Source organism: Barbus barbus (assembly GCF_936440315.1).
Source record: "Barbus barbus genome assembly, chromosome: 39".
NCBI classification, from domain to species: Eukaryota; Metazoa; Chordata; class Actinopteri; order Cypriniformes; family Cyprinidae; genus Barbus; species Barbus barbus.
In genome coordinates, this window is record NC_136717.1 from 24,457,106 (window position 1) to 24,472,982 (window position 15,877).

General features: G+C 37.5%; 1 protein-coding gene across 1 annotated transcript in view; it reads left to right on the top strand.

Annotated features, from left to right (window-relative positions):
• Window positions 1-15,640, top strand: part of LOC306858748 (sodium-coupled neutral amino acid transporter 4-like) — a 35,811-nt gene extending 20,171 nt beyond the window's left edge. Inside the window, exons 12-16 of the mRNA XM_079399440.1 lie at window positions 169-269; window positions 355-479; window positions 11,251-11,395; window positions 11,504-11,601; window positions 13,075-15,640. Coding sequence (XP_079255566.1) covers window positions 169-269; window positions 355-479; window positions 11,251-11,395; window positions 11,504-11,601; window positions 13,075-13,179 — 574 coding nt within the window. The 3' untranslated portion in view covers window positions 13,180-15,640. The remainder of the gene's footprint in view (window positions 1-168; window positions 270-354; window positions 480-11,250; window positions 11,396-11,503; window positions 11,602-13,074) is intronic.
• The last annotated feature ends 237 nt before the right edge of the window (window positions 15,641-15,877 follow it).

The following is a 15,877-nucleotide window of genomic DNA, read 5'->3' on the forward strand; positions in this document are numbered from 1 at the left end:
ATACTTGACAAATTTACTTTTTTTTCAAATAGCATTAGGTCTAGTAACAAAAACAATTGTATATTTAGACATTTTGAATCACATAGAAACACATTTTGCATCTTCCTACCCAGTTCTTCTCATATATTTTCTAAAGCTGTTTCTGTTGTGTTTTCTCGTGTTCCTCAGCCGCTCTCAGAAGAAGATGCAGAGAGTTTCAAACCTGTCCATCCTGGCCATGCTGGTGATGTACCTGCTGTCCGCTCTGTTCGGCTATCTGACGTTTTATGGTACGTTACAAACACACTCTTCTCATACACACCTTCAGCGCTCCTCCATCACACATTATACACTCTCTGTCTGTCTGTGTGTCAGATCATGTCGAGGCAGAGCTGCTTCACACCTTCACAAAGGTCTACAAGTTTGACACGATGCTTCTGCTGGTGCGTTTGGCTGTGCTGACGGCGGTGACGCTGACCGTTCCCATCGTGCTGTTCCCTGTGAGTAACTAAACACACAACATGCTGTCCTTCATTTTGATACACTTTGAAGTGTGTCTGATGCCTTGTGTTGTTGTAGTTATGTCCTCTTATTGAGATTGGAAATGTCCACCAGATGGCGATGCTCTATTGAGATTATTAGTTTTGGCTGCCTTCTCTGAGAAAAATATTTTGTAATATAAGTGGTTAGTTCATTGCCACAATTTTAGTGCAAGTGTCTGTTGCTGCCATTAATTAATGACACCACATTAATCATATTGGCCCTGTTCATTAGATATCAGAATCAGCAACAACTTTTGAAATAACTCTTTTAAACACATTTTATCATATTCTGCACATTTCAACCTTGATTCAGCATGGAAAAAGAGTTACAAGCTGGTTAAGTCCAGGGTTATTATAGTTGAATAAAACTAAAACCATTAAAAAAAAATCATTACTTGAATAAAAATGTTATCTGAAATAAAAAAAACATATTTTGTTTCAGTTAATTGACAATGCAGCATTTCTTGTTTTTATTTAGTGTAACTTTATGTGCTAAAATAACTCAAACTAAGACAAAACAACAAATAAAATGACAAAAAACAACAAAACTTAGTCAAATTTAAGTGAAAACAGAAAAACAAAATATAATTCAAAATATTAATAAAAACTGTAAATATCAATGATACTAAAACCATTAAAAAATACATAAAAAAATTAAATGAATGTTAACTGAGATAAAATATAATATATTAAACCTCACATGAAATAAAATATTTTATTTCAGCTGTTTCTAAGGCAACATTTCTCATTTTTAATTTAACTTGATGTACTAAAATAATTAAAATAAATACTAAAACAAATTTAAAAAACAAATAAAAAATAAAATGTATTAAAAGTATAAAAAAAATAAAAAGTATAAAATATAAAAAACTAATAAAAATGACAGAAACTAGAAAAATAATATCTAATTCCAAATATTAGCAAATTATAATATATCAGTGACACTAAAACCAAAACATTACTTGAAATAAAATAAACGTTAACTTAAATTAAATATATTAACACGTACACCAAGCTAGTCGCTAAGGCAACATTTCTCATTTTTAATCTAACTTGATGTGTTAAATAAGAAAAAATTAATACATTAAAAATGTATAGACATTTAGGGAAATAAATAAATTAAAAAAATGACAAAAACGCACAACAAAATTAAAACCTTGAATGACACTAAAATAACACTGATTTGTTCAATGAAGAACAAATCAGTGTCCCCCCCCCCCCCCCCCCTCTCTCTCTCTCTCTCTCTCACACACACACACACACGAGGGAGGGGCGATCAAAGCCAGTGGAATATTACCTGATGCAGTGCAGTGAGCTTTATGCAGTTACAGCATGTGTCCACCGGAGGCGCTACAAACACACAACACTCCTGCAGCTCCCAGAGGCAGATCAGCTTTTCACTGGAGACTGACATGTGCTGGTGTTATTTAATTAGTTTGTCGCAAGTCACTTCATCTGGACCAGTCAAACCGCTTCGGCATCAGGCGGCTGTTTAAAAGAGCACAGTTGAGCTGATGCCTGTTCAGGGGTCACAGAGTTTGTTTTGTGTTTCCAAGGACTTCTTGGCCTTTGAGTTGCTCTTAAATGTCATGGCCTTTGTGCGTGAGATTTCTTTTGTTTTGTCTGAGAGCCAACGGAGACCTTGAGTCAGATGCGCAGACGACACTCACTAATAGAAACAAGACAGCGGGGATACGAGCGATGAGTGAATGAGGATGAGGAGCGTTTGTTGATTATACAAACTCCTTCGAACTGTGGAATCACTGAGATCATGTGACTCATGACTAATGAAGTCATTCAGACTCTAATTAGCTCATTATTCACAAAGGCTTGCTGAATTCTGGATTTTTGCATGAATAATCAGTTTAAATTTGAAAATCTGCGTTATTTACTCATCTTTTTTTTTTCTTGTCTGCACAATGAATGTCAGTGGGGACTTGTATTGTGTGCATAATAAACATGGTTATTTTATGATGTCCTTTTCAGGATTGTTATCATTAAGTAATATTAATATCAGTAAAATATATATTATTAAATTCAAAGTAAATAAAAAAGTAATGAATGTAGAAATGTAATGATGCAACTAGCAAAAATAAATTTAAGCATTAAAATGACTTAATAATAATATGATAATACACATAATCAAAATATTAAAATATAAATGTTTTAATGTAAATATTTAAACAAAAATTTTATAATTTAAACACAAAATTAATACAAATTAAATTAAAAACTGAAAATATAAAAAACAAGCATTAAAATGAAAATAAAAGTGAACTGAAACTAAAATAAAAATAAATTAAACTCAGACAGACCTCAAACCTAAACAGAAGTATTTAAATTAAAGTTTTTATTTATTTTTTTTTGTTTTTTTTTTGAAGATGGCGCCGGTGAGGTCGGCTGCCGTCACGACTGCTCCGACCACCTTTTCTTTGTTTTTGTCTTTTAAGTTAGTTTTCAGTGTTTTAAAATCGGCAAAATTATCACCATTGCGTACATTAGGTATGACAGAGACACTCTTGTTTCTATTGGTGTACAATGTACTCACAATTCGACGTTTTTAACTCCGGATCCGAGCTGGCCGAGTGAGATCCTGAGGGAGAACAATGGACGCGACGCGAAGCGGCGGCCTCGAGGGAAACGAGCCGGCGTCAGGAACAGGCTGAGAGCCCGTGCACACCGCACGCCTCTGTCTAGCATCCTTCTCGCCAATGTCCAGTCACTGGAGAACAAGCTCGATGACCTCAGGGCCAGGATAAAGTTTCAGAGAGACATTCGGGACTGCAATCTCCTCTGCTTCACCGAGACATGGCTGAACCCAGCGGTGCCGGACCACGCCATCCAGCCGGCCGAGTCCTTCTCGGTTCACCGCATGGACAGGACGCGAGACTCGGGGAAGTCAAGGGGAGGCGGCGTGTGTTTAATGGTGAACAGCAGATGGTGCAACAGCGCGAGCGTTGTTCCTCTCACACGCTCCTGCACACCAAATCTGGAACTACTGTCCGTCATGTGTCGTCCTTTTTATCTACCTCGGGAGTTTACATCGGTCATAATCAGCGCCGTTTATATTCCACCACAAGCGGACACGGACACTGCCTTATGCGAGCTGCATGAGGCACTCACACAGCATCAAACACAACACCGGGACGCTGCGCTTATTGTGGCGGGGGACTTTAACAGGGCCAACCTCAAACGCGCAGCGCCAAACTTCCATCAACATATCTCCTGCCCCACCAGGGGTGAAAGGACACTGGACCACTGTTACACTACAGTCAAGGACGGCTATAAGGCACAATCTCACCCTCCGTTTGGCAAATCCGACCACGCCGCCATCTTCCTCATGCCAAAATACAAACAAAGGCTGAAACAGGGAGTCCCGGTTCAGAGGGAGGTCGCGCGCTGGACGGACCAATCGGTGGCCGCGTTACAGGACGCACTTGATGACGCAGACTGGGACATGTTCCGAAACAGCTCCGATGATGACGTCAGCGTGTTTACGGAAGCGGTTGTGGGATTCATCGGGAAACTAGCGGATGATACCATGGAAAAAAAGACTATTAGAACGTTTCCCAACCAGAAGCCGTGGGTGGATAAAACCATCCGCGACGCTCTGAGATCTCGCACCGCTGCCTACAACACGGGACTTGCGTCGGGGGACATGGAACCATACAAGGCTGCATCATACAACGTCCGGAAAGCGGTGAAAGAGGCGAAGCAGCGCTACGGGAGAAAACTAGAGTCACAGCTCCAACAGAGTGACTCTAGGAGCCTGTGGCAGGGATTAAGGACAATTACGGACTATAAAACACCAACAACCGGTATGACGAACGTGGACGCGACTCTGGCAGACGAGCTGAACACCTTCTATGCTCGCTTCGAGGCTGCAGCTAAAGCCGCTAGCAATGCTAATGCTAACGACGCTAACGGCTACAGACAGGAAGACTCTGCCAGTACCGGAAACGCGTTCATCATCTCCGAGCATGACGTGAGGAGAGCCTTCAAGAGAGTGAACACCAGGAAAGCAGCAGGACCAGACGGCATCTCAGGTCGTATTCTCAGAGCCTGCGCAGACCAGCTAGCACCTGTGTTCACAGAGATATTCAACATCTCTTTATCTCAGTCGGTGATCCCCACATGCTTCAAAGAGTCCATCATTGTTCCTGTCCCGAAGAAACCTCATCCTGCTTCTCTCAATGACTATCGCCCTGTAGCCCTCACCTCAGTAGTGATGAAGTGCTTTGAACGCCTGGTCAGAGACTTCATCATTTCTTCACTACCGGACACACTCGACCCACTACAGTTTGCATACCGCCAGAACCGTTCCACAGACGATGCAATCTCACATCTCCTCCACACATCACTTACTCACCTGGACACTAGGAAAGGGAATTATGTTAAAATGCTCTTCATCGACTACAGCTCTGCATTTAATACCATAATTCCCTCCACACTCACCACCAAGCTGGAGCACCTGGGACTCAGCTCATCAATGTGTCAGTGGATCTCCAATTTTCTGACTGGCAGACCACAGGCAGTAAGGATGGGCGGACATGTCTCAGCCTCACTCACTCTCAGCACTGGAGCCCCCCAGGGTTGTGTTCTGAGCCCCCTGCTGTACTCTTTGTACACCCACGACTGCGTGGCCACTACCAACTCCACCGTCATCATCAAGTTTGCTGACGACACTGTCGTGATGGGCCTGATCACCAACAATGATGAGTCGGCCTACCTAGAGGAGATTGTAAATCTGGAGAACTGGTGCCAGAGGAACAATCTCCTCCTGAACGTCAGCAAGACAAAGGAGCTGATAGTGGACTTTAGTACAAAGCAGGAGAGGAACTACCAGACCCCCATCATCAACAGGAGCCCAGTGGAGAGAGTGGACAGCTTCCGATACCTCGGTGTTCACATCACGCAGGACCTGTCATGGTCCTGTCACATCAACACCGTGGTGAAAAAGACCCGGCAACGTCTCTACCACCTCAGACGCTTGAGAGACTTCAGACTGCCCTCTAAAGTGCTCAGGAATTTCTACTCCTGTACCATAGAGAGCATCCTGACGGGAAACATCACGACCTGGTTTGGAAACAGCACCATGCAGGACAGACGAGCTCTACAGACGGTGGTGCGATCAGCTGAGCGCATCATCCGCACCGAACTCCCTGACCTGCACTCAATCTACAGCAAGCGGTGCTGGACCAAGGCCAGGAAGATCGTAAAGGACCTCAGCCATCCCAACAATGGACTGTTCTCTCTGTTGCGGTCTGGGAAGCGATTCCGCTCCCTGAAGACCAACACAGAGAGACTGAGGAGGAGTTTCTTCCCGCAGGCGATAAGGTCTCTCAATCACACCATCACACAGGAGTAATATCTTTGAAACATTGACATTGACTGGACAATCATGGACACATTCATGCAATACATATTTATATATCTGAACCATTGCACATGACACTTCATAAGTCACTTTAACGTTTCATAAGTCACTTTTGCATTGCCACTTTAAAATTTTTATATATATATGCCCTTATTTGTACAGTTTATTTACCAGTTAAATTTATTTTCTTTTGTATTTCTTCTTATTAACATTTTTTAAGGTCACTGGCTGCCGTACAAGCATTTCACTGCATATCGTACTGTGTATGACTGTGTATGTGACAAATAAAATTTGAATTTGATTTAAAATAAACTGAACAACTGAAAATATAAAAAGAAGCATTAAAATTACTAACTGAAATCAATCAATCAATCAATCAGTTAATCTGCACTAAAGCTTAAAATAATATAAATTAAACCTAAAAATAACTATTTATATAATTGAACCTAAAAAGAAATTGAATTAAACCTAAAAATAAATATTAAAATGTTTTATTTGAAAATTAAAAATTACAAATGTATATCAAACTTACTAAAAATTCAAATGAAAACTGGAAATATAAAAATAGATAATTCAAGGTAATAATGAAACTATAATAGTATATAAAAGTACTAATTTAACCCTGGATCGTGTTGCAGTGTAATTCTATACTTTAATACTGAGTAATATTAATTGTAATATTAAGTGTAAATACTGTAAGGTTAGGGTTTGGTTTAGTTGCATGTAATTATGCATAATTTACTGTTATTACTATAGTAAGTATATAAGTATTACTATAGTCATATTAGCAAATGTGTAAAATGATTGACAGGCCCAGGGTGTTTCTGATTGGCTGAGACAGGGTGGGTCGCTCTTAAAAGCTCCGTTATGAATTCAGGACTGTTGCAGTTTTCTCAGGACACATCTTGGATTGATATCCGATGCATGCTGTTCCCAAAACTCTCACACTGTGCTCTGAATCAAGGCTCTTGGTCATCAGCAGCACGTTTGCTACATGAGCAGCGACAGGTGCGCTGCTTCTGTGCCCTTATAAAGGACCCCGGGGCCCTTCAGCTCTGGTTTCACTTGTATCAGATGCTTGATTCAATGAGGCCACGTTCTCGCTTCTCCTGATGAACATATCTGTAGATGGGCAGTTTGATTTATTACACTTTTCAACAATCTGCAGTTATAAATGGGTTCAAGGAAAATATATAAATTGTTTACATTTTTTAATAGACATTTTTCACATGCACATGTTTTGTTACAAATTATTATGTAATTTGATAAGTATTTTTTAAAATATGAAAGTATAAATATATAATTTTTTTCTTATCTACTTATTATTTTAATAATTTATTAATTCATTATTCAGAAAAATTAAAATAATATATTAATATTTGTAATATTATTAAAAATACTTGTACATTACTTGTACAGTACTATATGTAAAGATAAAAAATTCTGTATGTATTTTATAAAAAAAATTATATAAAAATATAATAGAATATAAATTGTAAATAAAAATATAATGTAATTATATATAAAGTTTTTTTTAATTATTAAATAGATTTTTTTCATTTATTATTAAATGTGTATATATACTTATTATTACTTTTTAATTCACCTTTTTAATATATATTTTTATTTTTATTTTTCCTCCACCAGAACCACATGGGTTTCTCTGAAAAGCGCTTTGTGTTGTTGCTCTGCAGTGGTGCTCATCTTCATCTGGTTTTGTGGTTGATGACTGATCTCTCTACTTCTGTCTTTGTGATCTCAGCAACTATTTTCTTTGGAGCTATCATGTTATTCCAAGTAATTAAACAACACCGAGCCTGAAAATGTAGTTATGTACACTACAATCAACAGGCAGATAACTACACTGAAGCTATTTAGGGCAACAATATCTTACAGACATTTCTTAGATTACAGTATTTGTAAAAAAGCAGAAGTGGTCTGTTTTCATGCCACAAAAACAATGACCTCAGATTTGAATTTGAACATGTAAATGAACACAACATACTACTGTATTATATTACTATATACACTATTGTAACAAGGAACACACTGTACAATACTGCATTTAAAACTGCAGTGAATAACAGCAGCATTTATTTATTTATTTAGTCATTTAGCAGACGCTTTTATCCAAAGCGACTTACAAATGAGGACATAAGAAGCAATCAAAACCAACAAAAGAGCGACAACGTGCAAGTGCTATTACAAGTCTCAGTTAGCCTAACGCAGTACAGATCAATATTATTATTATTCATTTTTATTTATTTATTTATTTTTTATTTTTTAATAAAAAGACATAGATAAAATAAAATTAGAATAGAGAGTGCTAGAGTTAGAGGGTCAAGTAAAGATGGAACAGAGTTTTTAGCCATTTCTTGAAGATGGGTAAGGATTCGGCTACACGGATTGAATTGGGCAGGTCATTTCACCAGATGGGAACAGTTAAGGAAAAAGTCTGTGAAAGTGTTTTTGTGTGTCTTTGGGATGGTACAATAATGCGTCGTTCACTTGAAGAACGCAAGCTTCTAGAGGGCATATAAGTCTGAATTAATGAATTTAGGTAAAGGGGTGCAGAGCCAGTGGTGGTTCTGTAGGCAAACATTAATGCTGTCACGGGACACCGTGAAAAGACGAGGTCAGGGTCCAATTGCAGGTAAGGTTCTTTTAATGAGCAACAAAAAGGCCAACACGGCACAAAAAACAAAACATAAAAGGACTGGGACACAAAAACGGCAACGAGGTGCATGTATCCCAGCCCAGAGCAAACACTCGAAACAAAACACTGCAACACACCAAATAACAAATAATGCAACCAGACAGAGTGGTAGGAGAGGGGAGACTATATAGTCCGTGGTAATGGGGAACAGCTGTGGGTGTAATGAGTGTGGCAGGTGTATGTGATTACGTGAGGTGAGTCCGGGAGGAAGGGACATGGTGACCTCTGGTGGCGACAGGGAGAAGCGCAGGGCCCGGACTCGTGACATGACCCCTCCTTTAAGGAACGGCTTCCAGACGTTCCACCAAACCCCCCCAAAATTCCAGGGGGAGGGATGGTGGGCCAGGCCCGTGTAGTGGAAGGGAACCTGGGCTCTGAGGCAGCGCCGGCGGGATGGAGACCCAGGGCAGAACCGGCGGCCACCACCGCGGTGAGTGTGGAGCTGCCACCCTGGAGCGGGCAATGGTGGGCTCCACCGCTTCGGGGGGCACATCAGGGTGGGGAACATCAGCGGACACCGCCGCCTCGAGGGAACTGTGAGCGGACGCAGCCACCTTGGGAGGCTCGTGAGCGGACACCGCCGCTTCGAGAGCCTCGTGAGCGAACACCGCTCTCTCGAGGGCTTCGTGAGCGAACACCGCTGTCTCGGGAGCCTCGTGAGCGAAAACCGCTGTCTCGGGAGCTTTGTGAGCGAGCACAGCTGTCTCAGGAGGAACGTGAGCGAGCACCATCGCCTCGGGAGGAACGTGAGCGAGCACAGCTGTCTCGGGAGGAACGTGAGCGAGCACCATCGCCTCGGGAGGAACGTGAGCGAGCACAGCTGTCTCGGGAGAAACGTGAGCGGTCAACATCGTAATTTTCCTACTGTAAATATATCAAAACTTCATTTTTGATTAGTAATATGCATTGCTAAGAACTTCATTTGGACAACTTTAAAGGTGATTTTCTCAATATTTAGATTTTTTTGCACCCTCAGATTCCAGATTTCCAAATAGTTGAATCTCAGCCAAATATTGTCCTATCATAACAAACCATACATCAATGGAAAGATTATTTATTCAGCTTTCTGATGATCTATCAATCTCAATTTTGAAAAATTTACACTTAAGACTGCTTTTGTGGTCCAGGGTCACATATGTGCTTAATTTGTACTAATAAATGGCTAATACTCTAGTAATATGCATGCTAATAAACAACGTTAAAAATTCATCAAAAAAAGAAAAAAAACTTTCACATTTTTTGATTAAAAAAAATTATATAATTTAATATTGATTAGTTTTAATGCGATATTATTATATAAAATATATAAATAACTATTTTAATATAAGGTTTTTATTAACTATATATTATTAGTAGTAGTATATTCAGTTATTTTAATAGTTTATTTTAAGAATACTTATTAAAAATAATATATTTCTATATATTTCCTAATTTGTTAATGTTATTTAAAGTACATATATTTTTTACATTTTAAAAAATGTTTTTACAAACATTTTGATTATTATTTGCCTCTTAACTAAATGTATTTTTACTGTAAAACAAGTCAAAAATCTTACATGAGAAAATATTTCTTTGCAGTGTGAAATTGTGGACAGCAACTAGTCGGAAAACTGTGAATTTGAAAGTTTATTTAGTCCATTTGTCTGGAGTACTATTGTATAGATGTGCTCAACATGAACTGAAAGCAGTTGGTTTCACAGGCTCTTAAAAAAGGCTCTGTCTATCATTTGAGGAACATCTGATCTGTGTTCTCTGAAAGTGTATGTTTAGAAGTTGAAAGTCCAGGCTGGTTTAAAGCAATCTCTGCTCGAGTGATCTGTGTCAAGCTCTGTCAGTAAGACGATTATCCTGCTGCTGCTGCTGGCTGATGCAACTCTACCTCACACTTACACTAGTAATCCTGTCTCAGGCTCCGCCCACTGTGTGTGTGTGTGTGTGTGTGTGTGAACTTTGGCCCAGTGTTAGCTGGTTCTCATGCTCTGAGCGGATCAGTCCGTGTCCTGTGACCTGCACTCAGTTAATTCACTCACCTGCTCTAGGTCGTACAGTTCTGCTCCATTCAGACTTCTCTGTGTGTGTGTGTGTGTGTGTGTGTGTGTGTTTGCAGTGCTAGAATAACTTTATAAAATAATATTAGTTCTCAAAGGCATTTGATTACATCTAAACAGAAATTCATGTTCATATATGAAGTTGTTTGCTTTTAATTTGTTTCAAATCATCTGTAAAGCCGCAGGACGGTTGTTCTGGAACAGACTGGAGCTGTATTTCTAATGCCGATTTAGCATTTCATGGTGCAAAGGCTTTCGATTACAGATATTTAATGTGGTCTTAGATTTTTGGAACACAGTACATATAAAAAAATGATGTGTATTATCCCTGCAGAGAGCCATATTTATTACAACAATAACCACCCACATTACCTAGTATGTATAAAATCACATTTATTGTTAAAACTAATATAAATTGAAAAGTGGAAATTTATATATACATACAAACACTATATATAAACAACAATAGTGTTTGTATTTCCCATTTCACTCACAATATTATAAAATAAACTGTGTGCTTTTGTTAAAATGTGTGAATGGTTTAGTGGTCTTTTTCTAAATTCTATGTGTGTTCATTTGTGTCTTCAGATCCGTTCGTCAGTCATCACGCTGTGTTTCGCTGGAAAAGAGTTCAGCTGGATCCGACACTTCCTCATCGCCGCTGCCATACTGGCCTTCAACAACGTCCTGGTGATCTTTGTCCCCACCATCAGAGACATCTTTGGCTTCATCGGTCAGTGCTTTCATTCAGCGTCTCTTAGTAGATGTGGCTCCTTGTGGCTCTTGAGAGGAGAAATAAACGTGATCTCACACATATTCATTCCTCTTCTTCCTCCTGTAGGTTCGTCTGCAGCCACCATGCTCATCTTCATCTTACCGGCGGCGTTTTACCTGCGGCTGGTCAAGAGTTTACCCTTCAGATCGCCTCAGAAAATATCTGTAAGTGTAGACTCTATTCTATTCTATTCTATTCTATTCTATTCTATTCAGTGCTGGCTTAGATTACTTTCAAATTGTGGTCCTTTACTGAATATTGTTGAAAACTGTCATTTGTAACGTAATCTGTTACATTACACATTGTAGGTAATATAATCTGACTACTTTTTTATTACTTTTGACCTGACTCATTTATCATATTGTTTTTAATAGAATGATGATGTACCACATTCATTAATATGAAAATACGAAGAGAGAGAACATATATATATTTTATTCTTTATTATCAACCACATGAAGTGCATTAAAAACTGGGTTTCCTAAACTGGGGGAACTTCAAGAGGGTTCATGAATTGATTAAAAGTGAATTAATTAAATCCTAAAAATGTAAACTTAAAGTAAAAATAAAAGCTAATAATTAATAATAGTAATTAAAATATTGACTTAAAATCTCAGGGGGACTTCAAGTAAATATTAAAATGATGTGTAAATAAAATGTAATCCATAAAGAAAGTAACCTTAATCTGATTATAAACATTTTAAAATCTTATATTTTCTAAATACAAGTATTTCATATTATTATAATATCATATATATTAAATATTAACTTAATTAAGTTAATATTTAGGGGGACTTCAAGTTTTAGTTTAAAATAATGTGTGAATAATATGTAATCTTGTAATCCATTAAAAATGTAACTGTAATCTTATTATTTTAAGCATTTTAAAAAGGCAAGTATTTCATTTTTGGAATCTGATTATGCAAACCTGATTACATACAATTAGTTACTACCCAGCAATTATCATATGTGAGCCTGGAGCACAAAAGCAGTCTTAAGTCACTGGGTATATTTGTAGCAATAGCCAAAAATACACTATGGCTCAAAATTATAGGGTTTTTTTTAAGCCAAAAATCATTAGGATATTAAGTAAAGATCGTGTTCCATGAAGATATTTTGTAAATTTCCTACTGTAAATATGTCAAAACTTCATTTTTGATTAGTAATATGCATTAAAACTTCATTTGGACAACTTTAAAGGCAATTTTCTCAATATTTCAATTTTTTTGCACCCTCAGATTCCAGATTTTCAAATAGTTGTATCTCAGCCAAATATTGCCCTATCATAACAAACCATACATCAATGGAAAGATTATTTATTCAGCTTTCAGGTGATGTATAAATCTCAAATTAGAAAAATTTACCCTTATGACTGGTTTTGTGGTCCAGGGTCATAATTATATTATATAATTATAATTATATTATATTATATTATATATTTTTTCATAATAATTATTTTACTGTATTTATATATATATATATATATATATATATATATATATATATATATATATTAAATATATATATATATATATATATATATATATTAAATATATATATATATATATATTATTTTTTTTTTTTCATAATAATTGTATTAATTATAATTTAATAATTAATAAAAAAAAATTCTGCAGGCAACCATTTTCCTGGTGGTCGGCATCTTCTTCATGATCGGCAGCTTGTCTCTGATCGTTATGGACTGGATTCACAACCCGCCGGGCTCGAAAGGTGCTCATTAAAGCGGCGCCGGTCGGATGCTGAAGCCGTTTCATCCCAGAGATCATCTCTCGACGAACCCTGTGCCTCTACCTCTCACTCTCCTCTCATAAGCTCTCATTTCTTGTTTTAACTTCTCCCGTGTGTTTTCCCAGCTCTCAGCTCACTGTTCACGAGACTCGCTCATTACGAAAGATGGAAAGAGAGAGAGTTGGGTTCATCAAATAAGCACTTGAGGATTTTTATCAAGACATGCCATCAATCTCCTTTTCTTCCTGTTTGACTTCACTAGCTGGTCATAGATAGTTAGTTTGTTGTTATTAGTTCACTCAAAGATGGCGTTTCAGTCGTTTTCCTCTCACGTATGCTGAGGAAGATCATCGAAGTACAAAACGAAGGCAACTAAACGGTGCTGATTTCCATTTCTGAGTGAACTCTGTGTTTAATGCTATCACTTGAATCAGATTTCCTCTTTGAGAGGGGGAAAAAGGTCCAGTTAATGTATTTTTGTACCAAAATGAAGTACAGTTGGTCCACAAAAGCTCAACTTTTTCCTCTCAAACTGATCCATAAGCATCGACTTGATAAGAGGATTTTGAGCGGGTCAGTTCTTCGCAAGATGTCTCTACAACTGCATTCAGCTTTCTAAAGCAATTCAGATGATTCTTTAACCACACCAAACAGGCAGAAACATCAGCTTCTGACTCATTAATCACCGTTTAGTCATCGCACACAGGTCCTGACCTGATCATTCGGCTTGACTTTACGTTAGCAGTGCGCGGTCCGTTCGAATCAGCATTTACTGTCGAGATCCGTGCCTTCTTTGTTTTCTTCCACTGCCTCGCTGGAGAGAAACGTCGAGGTTTACAGAAGCCAGACGGTCACGCCTGTCTCTCAAACAGGTTTCTGCATGCGCCGGTCCAGCCAAAGTGGACGATATTTAAAGATCCTTTGGTGATCTATTTACTCATACAGCAAGTGAATATTTCAAATGAAATGGTTATGATATTTTTGCATGTTTTAAATCACAAACATGGTCTTTTTGGACGTTGTATATGGTTTGTAAATAGTCTAATTTGTTGTTTTACTCACTGATGGACGCTGGAACGGACGGACACATGCTAGAGTTTTAGTATTATATTTTAGATGTCGGTGCCATCATGTTTTCTTTTGTAAATTTGTAGAAAAGCCATTGTATTTCTATTGTGCCTCCTTGACGGTTTTTATGATGAACTGAATAATGGAATTGCGTGGGGGGTTCTTTTCTTTCTTTTTTGTGTGTTACTTGATTAGTTAGCAGCTGAAATGGTACAGAGAGACTCGCAGACCAGTGTTTGCTCACGTTTGACATCGAGAATATGCTTGAAAACCATCAGATTTTGAGCTGTATTTGTCTTCCACCGTTTACCTCTGCAAACCACGTACCGGACGTGTTCGCAAATGCGATTTATGTATTATAAAGTCGACGTGAAATCAAAACAGACACAATTTGCTTTTTTATTAACACTTAAATTCCTGTTAGTTAAGGTATTAACTAACAATAAGTAATACATTTATTACAGTATGTTTTTATTTTTTTTTGTTAACATTACTCATACAGCAGTTTTTTGGGGGGGGGTTCTGGCCAAAATGTATTTTAAATATATGTTATGAACGGTGATGTTATAAGAAGTATATTTTTTACATTAAAAACATATTTCGTTTCAATCATCATATACTAAAATGGTATTTCAAAATGTATTTTAGGGACAAGAAATTGCATTTCTAATTCATTAATTTTTTTATAAGTTCACACGTGTTATTGACAACAAATACGCTTTCCTTCAAATGTGAAACGTGAACATGTTTTCTTGGATTGATCTCAGAAAATACATGGATGCAAAATACTTATTTTAAAAATGTATTTATATTTTTTAAATATATTTTCAAAAATATACAAAAATGGGCAAAAATATATTGGTCAAAAACTTGAAATGAAATTGAAATATAGTTTCAAATGTAAAAATCACTTTCCTTTTTTCTCATTTCTGACCATTTCAGTTTTCATATTTTCATATGTGATTCCGGGTGTAAAATGGGTTGTGAATGTGTTTTCTTGTCAACTTTAAGCGTGTTTACATGCTCCTGATCGCTGCAGACATCCATAGCCTCGTGCTTGTCGCTTCCTTCAGGGAAAATGTGCAGGAATTATGTCTTTGAATGTACAAACTGTAACAGTTTACATGTATTTTGGTAATGTGAAATAAACACAGAATCCCAATATTTTTCTGACTGTAGAGGAACAGTCGTGAGAAACGAGATGAAACCTCGTCTGCTCACAAACTGCCACCATATCCAATCCAATCCACCACAACCAATCAGCTGCGGCCTCTTGCGGCTGGACCAATCACGAGCCGCGTATCTGCCACGTCACTGGGGGATTTTTGTATCACTGAAGCTGTTTCCATATTATGTAACATGAAAAATAAATGTGAAACGACATCCTCCTTTGTGTTTTCACTGATGGAGAAAGTCTTCAGTTGCCATGTTGATATGAATATCAAAGAAAATATCAGAGATATTTAAATTATGATAATGAGATCAGAAATGATGTGATGAATCTTACTTAAACAGTCATAAACATTGCATTTTTTCAATTGTAACAATACATAATATTGTGAAAATTATTTCATTAAAATTAATATTTATAATGTAAGTCACTTGCTTTGGATAAAAGCAAAT